This window comes from Bombus affinis, chromosome 3 (genome assembly GCF_024516045.1).
Source record: "Bombus affinis isolate iyBomAffi1 chromosome 3, iyBomAffi1.2, whole genome shotgun sequence".
Taxonomy (NCBI): Eukaryota; Metazoa; Arthropoda; class Insecta; order Hymenoptera; family Apidae; genus Bombus; species Bombus affinis.
Window position 1 is genome coordinate 8422742 of NC_066346.1, and position 14910 is coordinate 8437651.

Here is a 14910-nt window from a genome sequence, read left to right on the forward strand (position 1 = left end):
GCTTTATAACTTTTTAGTACCTATCCGAGTCAACGCGGACTATTTATTACTATAACATCGTGGTCAGAAAGAAGGCGTGTTCTTCCTGGCCGAACGCAGAATTTTACTCGGAAGAAAACGAGTTTGAGATGTTTCTAACAACAACACCGTGGAAAAGACAGAAGATTTGAACGATAGAGATGAGAAAAGCAACCCTTGATTTACGATGAAAATTATCGATGAGCAACCAAGCCAATAGATACGTTCTTTTTCACGAGTTCGTGATCTGGCAGTGTAAAGCTACAACCACACAGTCTGCTGACAGCGTGGAAGTTGATCGATCATCGAAATAAGAAACCCATAAAATCCTACGATTATTGCCACGGATAAAATCAGCTTCTCGGAATGACATCGGCCGAGATTCGTTCCACTTTCAGCGAGAAAATTTAAGGCGTGCTCTCGAATGGACAATTCACCGACAGGTTAATGTTCTCTGTGTTCCTGTTCCCGCGAATACTGCATGCTTCAAAGCTACAGACAGTGATAGGAAATGACGAAGGAAATACTTTCTGTCTAATAAACGCTCTGCTCTCGATAATGTATCAGCTGTAAAAGAAAAAAGAATTATTTGAACTTGCAATTTTTTATACTTTGCATATGATTAGCGTATACATTGGATAGGGGAATAAATTCCAAACACCCGGGATATCCTGCAGAAAACAGGTATGCAACATAATGGTAAAAAATGTGAATCTCCGTCGCTTGCATACTAGCAACCCACTATACACACCGACTATTTCCCATAAATTTAACCGAAGATTCGAGTAAGAAATCTACTCAGATTTATTACATATTGCATATCAGCAATGCAATATACAATTTCTTATTCCAAACTTTACAAAACCGTCATTTGGGAATTCTAATGTACAACAAATTACCTATCGCTAGAATTTCTAAATTTAAACTCTCAATGTTTTATTGCTGAATTCATTATATATCGCATACCAAACTACGTAATATCTTATTCTAAGTCTTTCAAAATCCTCACGCAAGGAATTTTCAACGCGCAACATAATCCCAAAATTTATCCAGCTGGAGACTTAAAGCTCTATTATGAAGAAAGAAGACAAAATCAAACGTGTGTTTATTAAATAAAAAATATTCCTTCCATTCATCACTCTCATTCTTTTCTTTATCTATCGATCTGCGATTTTGAAACATCCTATAGTCGGATCAAAGAAACTCGAATCGCACTGTGTGGTCGTTTCTCAGTTGAACGTTAACGCGATGTTTTGCAACGAGCGCAGAGATCAGAATACAACGTTGTCCTAGGCTACCCTGTGTGGTCTACGCTTTATCCACCGACAATCGGTACGGCCGTAACGCTCGTAACGATAAATACTCTCTAGGAATTGAACGGTGCAGCCGGTGCTCGATATTTTGAGGCCTGGCGGAACAGGAAACGTTCGAACCGATGTGTACCATTGGCTAAAGACGATCCAGAACACGTGATCGGATAATGTAACGTTTAATTCGTCGTCTCGTGTCCTTTATTTGCGTGGAAATAATTAGGCTTGAAGTATCTGTGGCTTCGATCGAACATGACGTGACGTCGAGGAGTAAGCCGTTCGAAAGAACACGAGAGAACATCCAGTGACGTCTCGTGTACGATAAGGATTATCAATTTATGCAGTCGGTTGAGCGTGTAGAATTGGTCGAACGACTGTCTAAGAACCGAGACAAATTTAAGTACCGGGATGTCGGACATTAGGCAATTACTATTAGCCCTACCGTTCTACATGATCGTCTATATGATCCAAAATGAAAATTACAATTTAGCAGATATTTATGGAATTTACATGATGTTTCGTTCTAGTATTCGATATATACACATTTGACTACTTTATATGTGTTTAAAAACTTCACCACGTTTCTAATCTACCTTTGGTGTACCAAAATCCCATCACTGGTGAAACTAGATATTCCATTTCAAAAATTAATATATTTTTTCGACTATTTTCTTTTATTATAGTCTGCGTTATTATATTAATGACTTCACTGTTAAAAGGACAATTCGTCGCAAAAGGGTAGAAAACTAAGGAAGGAATTAAGTTGTGAATGAAGAGTCAAGCAATCGACCATAACATATAAACTTTATTTGAAAATTTCATCGAGACCCTGTACTTCGTGGAACGAGAAGAAGAACGAAAGCGGTTGCTCAGAGAAATGAAATGGAAGCGAGACTAGCAGCAATAACATTCCTTCAGCGATACAGACATTATCACGGTGATTGCTGCGAGGAAAAACGCAACAACCCCCGGATAGACGTATTCCGGTAATGACGCCGAGCAAAACCGTCAACAGCAAAACAGAGATATTGGTTTACGAGGAGTTGTGGAAGCCGATCAGCCGATATTTTCCTCTAATTTTACCTGGTAGAAAGAGACGCAGCTCAGCATTGAAATAAATCAACGACAGCAAACGAGCGAAAGAAAAAGCTCCTTGTCCATCCCTGGAACAGTACTCCAGCTGTAAGTTTTGTCTCGTTGCAATCAAGATGCATTAGGTTTTGCGCCAAGATCTCGCAAGTACTTCCGATTTTTCTACAACTTTTTTTGTTCTTTTTTTTCTTTTTCTTCGCTCGCTATTCGAGTCAGAATCGAGTCGAAGGAGAACGAAGGGCAAGAAACATGGGACGGGATTTCTCAAGCGTCAGAGAGGATTACGATGGTAAATCAAGAGGATTCTGTAAGCATTCAACGACGATTGGTCAGTCAGTTTTTTATTACCAGTCGAAGGAACTGTAGTAGCAATTTTGGAAAAGGAACAATTCGTTCATGAGCTACTTTACTGCATATTTAATATTTAATAGAGATTTTCTATCGATTATTTTCGGAAAAATATGAAATAAATTTCTGATCTAATAATTAACATTAGACTAGAATTATTATAAAAAAAGAGGAACTTTGTTGTCTCCAAAGTCATTTTCAGTGGAGAAATGAATCGTTCAAAGGACTATTTTCTTGGAAATTGGACGAAAATAGATCTTATCGATACACAAATCTTATTATAAGTTTCACTTCGCGTTTCTAAGGCGATAATTAATATCAGATTAGGATCTGTACGCACATTTTCAGTAGACAAGTGATTTTCTTTAAAGGAGTATTTTCTCAAAAATTTAATAAAGAACAAATTTTTCCGATACATAGCACGTATTGCAAATTTCACTTCACGTTTCTAATCTACCTTCGTCCAAGAAATCGGTTTCACCGTGAATTCGACCACACCCTCTTTAATTACCTACGATCACTCGACAAAAAGCCACGCATTCTGCAGTGCATTTCACAGAACGCGAACACGATCTCTATTTCGTACTTTTAAAACAAGTTCACGAATCCAATTCTTCGCATAGTTTTACATATATATTATACATATAACATGTACGATACCAAATTCAATGTGGAATTTAATCTAAAAATCAGCAAGTAATATGAAAAAGAAGTTGGTGATAATTCACATAAAATGTTGCATTCTACGCAAATACTATTTATCATATAACGAAGATTCAATCAGTAACGAACGTGTACCAATGCTTTGAATCATTTTCGATCCAATTGTATTTTCCTATCTATATTTTCCTTCTACATATAAGTGTTAAGTTCGAAGAACACTTGGAAAAATCGTTACTGTTGCTAATATTTCTGAAGTAGTACCGAAATATCAAAAAGTACTAAAAAGTATCAATTGAAATTTCTCTTAAAACATAACAGATCTTATTAAGAGAAAAAGGGAATTAGGACACGAAAGAATCTATATAAACAGATCAAAATTTCATCTGTATAACCGCGTCAAAGATAGAATAGAATCGTTTTCTCCGCTCATTTTCATCGAATAGAACAATAAAGAGCCGAATAAAGAACGTTCGCCGGTGTGAAAGCTCGTCCACGCGAGGGGAAACTATTTGTTCTAAGAAATGTATGGTCGATCACGCGTTTACGTGCTAACGCGTGAACACACGCCCAGGCCCTTCAGATGGAATATTAAATCTTGGATTTGCATGCGCCACGCAGGTATCACGCTACACTTTCCATCGAAGGCCCACCACGGACGACTCTCTCAGGCTGACGTTATTAGAAAATTCGTTCACGAGCAGGTACTTGGCAGCCGTCGTAACGGCGCGGCGTGTCGAATTGAATGCAATCACGGCTGATAAGCAGCCACAATGTCCGCGCGAATGGGGACCAGTTGATCTGCATTGTTCACTATAGCGAGCATTACCAATGAATCATTTGTCAGGTTCTTTCTATTCTTAAACGTCTTCAAATAGATACGCGATTAACCCTTCAATGCTTGATTCGAGTGGAACTTTAGTCTGCTGTTCAAAGTTTAACATACGATCATGATCGTGGTTTGGGTATTTTTACGTACATATACTTTATTTTTCAGATTGTCGGTGACTTTATTTCTGATATCACTGTGGTATACAAAATTAATCTAACTATTTTATTTAACAAATCAACCGCCACGGTGGTCAAAGCTTTACTAAATTTTTTAAAATGCTTATAAAATAAATTTCATGCGCTAAACAATTTTCAATAATGTGAACGTATATTTCAGCCTACTGTGATTGCTACGAACGGATAGTGAAACGTGTCGATAATATATCGCTATAAATTCATCAAGAGAATTCACTTAAAATCTCCTCATAACCATCGTCCTTCCCAGTGAGCACAATAGATCGACGAAATTGAAGAAATTAGAAAAAACTGGGAAACGAGCATACGCTTGATATCTCGGCACAATTATCAGAGATAATTACGGCAGCGAAACGTACCGGAGGCAAGACTTAATACTCTTCAAAAGGTAGAATACACTGACCGTACAACAAATAGAAAGGCTTTCGCGTGAAAAATGAGAAAAGATACAAAGAGTACAAATGCGTCCGTAAGAAATGAAACCTTTCATATCATCTTTCTCGTTACTTCAGAAGATTGAATTCATTCTTTTCTTTTTTCTTTTTTTTTTTTCTTTTTAATAACATCGAAAAATGAGGACAAGAGCAAGCAGGAAGAAATCGCATCAACCTTCGGACACGACTCTGACTTCCTTATTTTCAATAGAACGTTAACGACAGGTGTCATTAAACGAAGCTCGATTTATCCCTCGTTTCGCTTCTTCTCTTTCTCGCTCTCTCTTCCTCTTCCTCCGCCATTGCCGCTTTGTTCGGCCACAATGGGCCTTTAAACCGATGAGACATACCCGTTTGATATTCGCGACGCGACGCTACACGCAAGCTTTCGCTATCTTGTGATGGTTTCGCTGAATCGAAAACAATGTGTATATTCATCATGAAAAATAACAAACGATCGGTTGATGGTGGTTATGCACAATCTTTTTTTTCTTTATCGAAATACTGTAGGGGCAACAGATTAATCAAGGCGAGTCTTATTGATTTTGTGAATTGGAGTAAAAATACTTCTATCTTGGCGAATAATCTTCACAGTCTGAACGTGTGACTCTCTGAAATAGAATTTTATACGTGTTCTGATATATTGGCTTCTATGTTAGTATTTTTATGTCTAAAGGGAAGATCGAGCATAATGTGAAGTAGCATGTTGGAAAACTTTGGGCAAAAGATTCGTATACATATAAATCTGGGTAACGTAATATATTCCCAAGGCACGCGATACATATTAAAGGATTATGAATGAGACAAAAATTGTCCAATTACCAGAGATCAAAGAATCACTTCACCCTGCCTAAAAAAAATCACTAACTCTCCACTTATCTTCATTCATAAACTCGAGCAAACTGAAGAAAGAGCTACAACTCATTAAGACAGGGAATTAACTTCAATTCCCTCTCTTCCATTATAAGGTCATTATCCCCAGATCCAATTAACCTCTATTCAGCTTTCAGCTAAATAATTTCAGTACACGAGATACTAAGGATTCTAACCTACAAATTTCGCGCAAAGAAATTCGGTATACATAATTCGTGACAACGTTGGCAGGCTTTTAAAACCGGTCGAATGAGAGAACGGAACACGAGAATGGCGCAGAGGATCGGTGAAACGAGTCGCCAGAGAAAAGCGACGTTCCCACTGCAACAGGACACCGACGAACACACCGTGTACCCCGTGTGTCGCATTTTACGCGGATGCGTGTGCGACGCGCGTCGCGTCGCGAGTACAACACGGCTCCGGCTGCTATGTATCGAATAAAACGCGACACACCCTGGGAATGGAATAAGAATAAACGCCTATAATGAAAAATCATGGAAATGAATGGAAATCGTTTTCATTCATCTGCCGCGTGCGCGCATGCGTGCGATCGGTAAGACACGCACGTAATGGTGTATACGTGCAGATCGCCACAATTCGTGGGGAAAGTGCATTAACGTTTCGGAGAAGTCTCGCTGACATGGGAATTCGGCTGATGAGAGTAATTGGAAAATTAAACATGTGGATGACCTGCTATACGAGCGCTAGGTTTACTTTGCAAATTGCAAGGCAAGTTTTGTAACTAGATATCGAAAGTTTGAACGGAGAATTATTTGGAATTAGTACAACTTTACGGTCCGTAATTACGGTTTCGAATGTTTCGAAGATTTCAATGGTTAGACTTTGAAAGTTTGAGGATTGAAAAATCGGAAGCTTCAATTTGGGAATCGAGATTCTGAGGTAGGACAATTTTGTAATTCCAAGATTTGAATCCTGAAGTTCTGAAAATTCGATGATTTGAAATTTTGAGAATTTGGAATTTCAGATTCTGAAAATACGACAGTCTCATCTTTGAGAATCGGAAAATTCGAAATTTCGAACGTTTAGAGACTCGAAAATTCGACATTTCTAAGCGGCAAACATCAACGTCGATTCCTTGAAATCTGATATTCGGAAGCTGCTATCAATTACGCGGCAAGCTCTGCGCCCCATCCAATTCTCATCTAAGATATCCCACGAGCGCATCTTCAAAACAAACGAGCAGAAGCCCCGGTTTCTTAGCTAGTGTTATGAACCCGCGGGGTTTGCCATAAATTACACTCCCCTCGGCACACACGACAATTTCTACGTCCATTAAAACGATGTCTCCGCTCGACAATTCCTTCTACGACTCCGTCGATTGCCGCAGAACGCGACATAGATCCTATCGGCGTGTACTGCTCTCGGAATATCTCTTCATTATCAACGTCCTGTGCTCTCCACGATCTTGACGAATAAAGTACGAGAACGTTGGGGTTGAGTTCGAAGATCAACGCGGAATTCCTTGTGTGCCTTGAAGCAACGACCACGAGATAAGACGATCTTTCGCCGTCTAGACAAGAAAGAACGAGAATGGTCGCGCGAAACGCCCACGCGAGTCACCACAAGAATGGTGACTTATTATCTCGAATGACCGTCAGCCGGTTCGAGTGGCCCTTCCCTAGAAAATTGACAGCAATTAGACGAAAGGGAAACAGAGAGAGTGAGGAAGAGACAGAGAGAGAGAGAGAGAAAGCGAAGGAAAGCGGGGGAAAAATTGGCGAATCGAAAAACGAGCAAAGCACAGAAGGGTCGACGTCCGATAGCGCGGTGAAATAGTCGGGTCTGACTCGTTAACGGACTTAACGACCAACCTCGGTGTCTTTCGCGCCAGAGTAAATAAGTCGCCTGCGTTCAATCCATCGAGACACGGATGAATGTCGGTAACGAGAAGATATACACCGGTGTGCAATGACGCTTGATTTACGCGTCGATGTCTGCGAGACCGTATCTCTATCTGTCAAGCGCGAGATTACTGTGGGAGTATTAAATGTAGCTTGAGATTAGCGGATTCAGATTGGTAGATAAAGATTAGTCAGACTAGGAAATTCGTATTAAGCTAGAGAAAAAGTGGAACATTCATATAAAATTAATTATTGGTTTAGTATTTAAAAGAAATATTAATTATGGCTGTAGGAAGTTTTGAAAGAAAACGATATGATAGAACGATATAATGGTGTCTTTGGATTACGACATTTTTACAACAGATTCGTGTCATGAAATTTTTCGATCTATGATTGATTAAAATACGAATAATCTTTGGATTTTAAGGATTTTTCAAGTATTCACTTATGAATCTCTTTTAGAGCGAATGCTGGACTTCCTTAGACTTTACTTCCAATTCTAATCTATTCCAGTTTCATCAAAAAGTTGTAATATCTAACTGAAAGCTTTACATCAAAATAATTGTATGTTTTTATATCTATGGCAGAAATTTTAAAGAGCGATAATATGAGCAAAGTATCCTTTATCAAACTTAGTAAAATAATCCACGAAACTATTGGAACAGAATCGTATATGTAACCATAAATAAAAATCTTTGGTATAAAGTCACCTATCAATTTTTTCTGAAACAAAATTTTACTTTCAATCCTTGGTTGCTCCGATATTCAGAAACTATAAATTCCCCCTAAATTTTACTTTCAGTCCTGACTTGCATCGATTTTTAGGAATTATGAAACTCTACTAAAAACTGGTCAAACAAAATTACGATAAAAGAATTTTTTAAACATTCTCTGTTTCAAGAGCAGTCGCAATCATACGAGCTGTTTACGCGATAGACACTCCTCTCTGTAGGATCAGACACGCATAAAACCAGCAGATACGTGCACAAGCTGCACACAGCACGAGACTTATTCACGAATGTTCGATATGATATTCAGTGAAATCCGGTCACATGAATGTACGGCATGGGGTCTTGTTTAAAAACGAGTTCTACCCACACGACAAAGTGAACCGTGTCACAGTCACCTCGCCTCTAGTACCTCTTTATACAATGTACGAATAATTGTATTACAATACAATCATGGAACACGAAAAAGAAAGAGAGAAAACAACTTTCAAATACATATAGCGATATATGATTTAAATAGCTCATAAATAGAATCTGCGTATCATCTAGCAATTATCAAGACATTTGTCAACTATTGTATAGAATAATAAGGAATTTTCTGAAGTATATTATCTCTCCTATAAAACAAGTTACATGCGTTCTAAATGATTAATACTGCACACAGTGTTCTCTATCTTGAAATATGATTATTTCATATCATACCATTTTAATTATAATCACCTACATTATAGTATATTTAAATATAAGTTAAAGAGTAGCTATTCTAGTATTAATATTCTCAATGGTATTGATTATTTGATACACAGAGTGATACAAACTTTTCTACATAAAATTTTTCATACTGTGTTCTATAAACAAAAATAAAATTAGAATGTCACGCAATAAAAAATCCATAAATACTTATAAATAAAATACTTATAAAATAAAAATCAGAGGTATGAAACGTGACGTTTACACTATATCTACATTTCTATTTCAAAGTATTTCCACTATTACCGATACAAGTCTGATATGAATGCAATATAAATGTACCCAGTATATTATTGTATTTGCTTTCCTATCGATCGCAATGATTCACATATTCATGGAAACGTAAGAACTCTACACTGCATGCGCTGTAGTCCTCCATTACTTCCTCTATTTATTTTTCTTTCTCCTCTACACCATCTTTAAGATAGTTTAAAAAAGAAATCGTCCTCTACGACTCTTGGAGCGAGACATTTGAAATTCTGAACTTGAAAATCGCGTGACTCTGCGAGCTTATATGAGGGAGGCGGTAGGGAGGTGTACGTTTGCCCTGTAACTCGTTGCTCTCATTACACTGGCATTAACCTTTGTACTGTTTCGTGCCTAGAAACGGTGCGTCTAACGTTCTCGTTCCTCGCGAACGTCTCGCAGAAATAGAAACTAGATTGCAGGCTTCGAAATTCCTGTTCTCCTTGAGTCGCTGCCCGATTAACATCGAAATTTGTCCTGCCAGGAAATCTCGTTTGTCACGATCTTTCAGGGTAATCGAAAAAAGCTTCCATGAGAACGATCTTGATTGAGAAATTACGAGTAATAAAATTATTGAACAATTAGAAGATTTGAGAATATTTATTTTTATATGCAGTAATGAATGCGGATTAACCTTCTTATGAGCACAGCTTAAAATTTTATGAAAGGGACAAAATTTTAGTATAAAACGTATTAAATAGAAGAAGCTATTTCTTTCGTAACATCCCTTTCAAATAAGGGTGGCGGCCATATTGGATCCATTTTATTAAATGAACATTTAATAAAATGTGAATCTTTTGTTTCCTAAAATTGTCTGTATAAATAATAGCACTCTCTAGAACCCTAACTATATTTCCACATTGCTCATACGCATCATTTTAATGAAAATAATTCCCAACGCGTATAGATAGATTAAACTTCGTCCAATGCAATTAAACCGCCATAACAGCGTGTTAGCATGACACGAAAAGGTAAACGGTGGCCGTTTGTTCTATTCGAAGCGTACGAAACATATGTCGATCGAAATCACGGAAGTAGGTATCTGTACCCCGGAACACAAAACATCGGGCAGATGTGCCGAATAATAGTTTCGCCGAACCGTTGGTCCACCACAAAGATGCACGACTGTGAAAATGAACGTAGATGAAATTCAACAAAGATGTATTCGATCGGTAAAACAGAGTGAGAGAAAAAGAAAGAGAGAGCGCGCATGCAAGAAAAGCAACAGGCGGGGACACGCAACGCGCCAGCCGTTCAATTCGCGCTCCAACTCTAACACATCAATCCATTATAATCTAAACGACTTTATCGCTTTTTGCGGAACTGCAATTTCGATCGTTATATAGAAGGTCGTCGAACTTGTCGCTCGATCGAGCAGCAACCGAGGAGAAAGGCATTCTCGAGGTTATACGCTGTCAAAACGTATAAAGTAAAGGAGAGTACTGCACATTCGAGTTCGATCGATGAAAAAACACAAGAAGGAAATTCACGAAATAGAAAAGTAGATATTTTGTGGCACGAACCTGGTTTTGAAACGCTGCGTGTCGTCTTGGCCAGCCCACATTTTGTTTTTCTGTATCACGGATGAAACAAGCTTGGTTTACAGATTTCGAGTGGTATATCGCACGACCACGCGGTTTCGATGTCACGACGCGACAATTCGTGCCGGTTATGCACGTTCGAACGTGTCTACGACGTGGGTCAATCAGGCTGGGTCACGGCGCACACGGCTTGGGTTCCTCTTCCGTTTCTTTCTTTGTCGCGTGCACGCACTACCAAGCACGAGGGAGAAAGATCGACAGACAGAAAAGCGGAGGGAAACTAACGCAGGCTACACGAGGAGGCGCCACCTCCAAAAAGTCGAGAAGCAGGAAAGGAAGCGTGCCGTGTTCTGCACAATCGTGAAATCCACTGACGGTAGAGAGATCGACAACACGGCGTCGCAGCCGCGAACTTGCGTAGGGAGAAATGATCCTCGTGCACGTGTGCACGAGGCCTTAAGCCGGTTTATTCGACGCCTTGCAAGACTGCGGCGAACAGCTTCGAGGGGCATGTCCTTAAGCACAGTCACGGACGCAACGATCTACAGAGACAACTCCCTTCGACTACCTCCTTCGGTCTAGCCAGCGACAACGGTTATATTTATCCTTTGAATCGCGCTCCTTACGGATTTTCTTCATCGCAAGAATACCTTGCGTCGCTTGACTGTAAATGGAAACACTGAATTCGATGCCACTTATATTTTATTGGACATTTAAGGTGATTCGTTAATATTCATACGTTTTCAAAATGATTGGCAATTTGATCGTTTCTAATCTAGGACCATTTTAGATACCAGAATTATTCTTTTATAACTGCATTATAAAAGAATATGGAAGAACAAAAATTGTGATGCTCTACTCATAACTAAAATACGCCTAAAATTAAGACAATGGAATATAGAATAACGAAATAAAATTAACGAAAAGAAAAAATAAAAATCTCCAATAATCGTACAATTCTGAGTATCCTTTTTTCCTATCGTGTCCCATACTGTCTGCATATTAGCGAGGGGACATAAAAATGGACGTTGCAAAGATACGAGAAAGACAGAAACAAACAGAAAAAGACAGAACAGAAGGTGGATACAATATCGTATCCGTGCAATTATGAAGCTCCGAGCCTAAATGTACACGCCTCTATGCAGCACGCTAAGAACTACACGACGCGACACCCGGTGAGTCAGCCTGAAACAGCGTGACTCGTATTTCAAAAGTGTGCGTATTATTCGCATGCGTTCCGAGAAAATATTTGCGACAAAAGAAAGACACTATTCACGAGCGTTTCTCATACAATAATTGTATTTGGAAAATAATATATTCTAAAAAAGAAAAACATCCATTCATATGGGGTTGTATATATGAGAAAGAAATATTAAACTTCTGCTTACGAAAACGTCGTTTTCCGTTATTATCATTACGGGCATCCGGCAATTTTAATCTATCTATGTCTTATATCGTAGAAATTATTATGGGTTCATATTAAAACCAGTCTATGTATCGTAACAGACATAAAATATCCGCTTGTTAGAAATTTTTCTAGATAATTCATCCCTCGCAAGATTTTGAAGAAGTGCACAGTTCCCTACCTACCAAAAGGAGCGCGAATTGAACGGCTGGCGCGTTGCGTGTCCTACCAAAATGACATCGTTGCTTTGACGATTGACATTCTGTGGCCACATCCTTTAAACAATCTATTTTTTGACAATACGACATTGGATCGCTTGCCACTATTAAACTAACTCTAGACCAGCGATTTTCGCGAAACCAATGTGCCGTAAAAATTTTTAAAACAAGCAATTCCTAAATATAATGCAAGTAATTAATCAGAGGCACAGATTTCTTTTAGCTTAAAGATTGAAAATCACTGCTCCAAGCAATCATCGATATCTCATAACTTCGAATCATCGGCTATTGACTTTCCAAACATTCACTCAAGCTTCACTCAAGAGGTAAACTTATTAAACTCTCGACGTAATTATAAATTATGGTAAGCCTAAATAACGACGGGTCATTCTGTCGAAAATGCGTTGCCGCTAACACGCTTTCGTTTGAAAAACATTCAACCGTACATTTTATACTCCATATGCACTTTTTTAGCTCTACCGATAAGCAAGCACTCCTTTATTCGACACATGCCTTGCAATATTTAGCCGTTATCCGCGGTAAACCGCTGATTTTTTTCATGAAAATGCCGGACTTGAAACATGATACTTGTTAGGGAAAACTTACTCACCGAGACCTTTCAAAATAAAAGAAGATTATATAAGATATACTGCTTTCTTAATTATAGCAATTTATAAATATACCAAGTGGAATCAAAATAATAATATTCATTGTACGAATATTTATTTAGTAAAAAAGTATCATAATCCTATATTAAAATTTAGCGTTGTCATATTTAATTTCGAAATACACCGACGATTACACATTTAAATTCACATATCAATCTCGATATGCAGTACCAATTATATTTATCGTTATTATTGATCAAATCAATGCATCTGAAAAATTTCCTTGCAATGTTTTCAACAAATGAATACTCGTATAAATAATCTTTTATTTAAAAAAATAATTTTATAAAGTATTGGATTTTAACTTTTTGAAATTCGCATCATGAATGATGCAGCAAGCGCAATCTATTGCCACATCTTAGTACCCACTACTCTATTTTATTTAAGCTATTACCGACTCCGTAATTATCAGATGCAACAGTTAAAACACATACATATGTATATCGCATTGTATCTATAAATAATTCGACATATCCTCGTAACAGCAATCAATTGAAGATTATGATATCATTATTTTAAAAAAGTTACATATATTCATATAATAAAAAAATTAAACACTTTGATATTTTTCAAGTAATATTTTACATAACATTAAAAAGAAATGAGGATCACAACTATATTTTTAATAGTAATGCAATAAAAAGAAAGCAAATGTTCAAATAAAGTAATATTAAACGCAACGGATGTGGCTTCAGATAACACATACATATTTCATATGTAATTTTATCGCATTAGTTTCATTGATAATAGCAAGTAACTTATTAAACTCTCTTGAAATATGATTAACAATTGAACAACAAAAAGATACGTTTTTAATTTTCGTAAATTTCGATTTCATCAAAACATCACCAGTACGAAAAAAGGTTCATGGATTGTCCGGTTATGACCGGTTCAAACTGACGCACCGTGCATAACAAAAAAGTCAGTAACCAACAAGACGCCACATTCAATTATTTTTATAATTTCATCGAATAAATAAATATCCTTGTCTCTTCTAAATGTAATCTTTAAAAGTACATAGATAATAAAAAAATCTATTAAATAATAAAATTTAAACTGTTAAAAATGTTCGAACATTTTGTCAATGTCTTTGGTAGCAATTACTAATGTAAAAGATGAATTTTTACTATGAAAACCGTTGCTTTCTCTGTTGCAGTTTAAAATAAATAGACGATACATCACTGGCAGAAGGACAATACGACTCTCATACGATATTTCTACAGATAATAAACCATAAATATAAGCATGTCACTTACTTGCTGGACTTCTTCTTCTCATCGCTAAACCCTTGGAAAGTTCCCGTCGATGTCATCCTCGTGATTTTGAAATATCTTTCAAACGAGTAAACGAAAATATTCCCCGAATATCAACCGTGTCAGACAGTTTTTGCGGTACACGAGAACCCAAACACGACTCTTTCTTCTACCGAACGAAATCAAATAGGATTGTGATACGGGATTGGTAGGTCTTACTACAAATTTTGACGTCAGAATAGCTAGTCAAATGAACGTCTACATTACAAATTCTTTACCATGAAAAAATAATCTATAATTAAATACCTCCTTTACGCATACAAAAATACAATACATTAAGAAATATTTTTTTATGATGAATACAATTAAGAATTATCGATATAATATAAAATAATATAAATAGTAACTTTAACGATGACTGAACTCGATTTATCACCAAACTTTATAACCACTACTTACGTTTAGAAATATACATAAA

At 37.3% G+C, this 14910-nt stretch overlaps 1 protein-coding gene and 1 long non-coding RNA gene across 3 annotated transcripts in view; one reads left to right on the forward strand and one right to left on the reverse strand.

Annotated features, from left to right (window-relative positions):
* LOC126914608 (microtubule-associated protein Jupiter) overlaps nucleotides 1-14650 on the reverse strand; it is an 86421-nt gene extending 71771 nt beyond the window's left edge. The window contains exon 1 of one of the 2 annotated variants that reach the window (XM_050718763.1): nucleotides 14436-14650. In XM_050718763.1, coding sequence (XP_050574720.1) covers nucleotides 14436-14491 — 56 coding nt within the window. In that variant the 5' untranslated portion in view covers nucleotides 14492-14650. Of the gene's footprint in view, nucleotides 1-10870; nucleotides 11062-14435 lie in introns of those variants that run through there. The other variant, XM_050718764.1, reaches the window with a different exon arrangement.
* Nucleotides 11459-11845, forward strand: LOC126914622 (uncharacterized). Its single transcript, XR_007709745.1, has 2 exons — nucleotides 11459-11606; nucleotides 11679-11845. It is a non-coding gene; the product is annotated as an uncharacterized LOC126914622 (long non-coding RNA).
* Nucleotides 14651-14910: the final 260 nt, after the last annotated feature.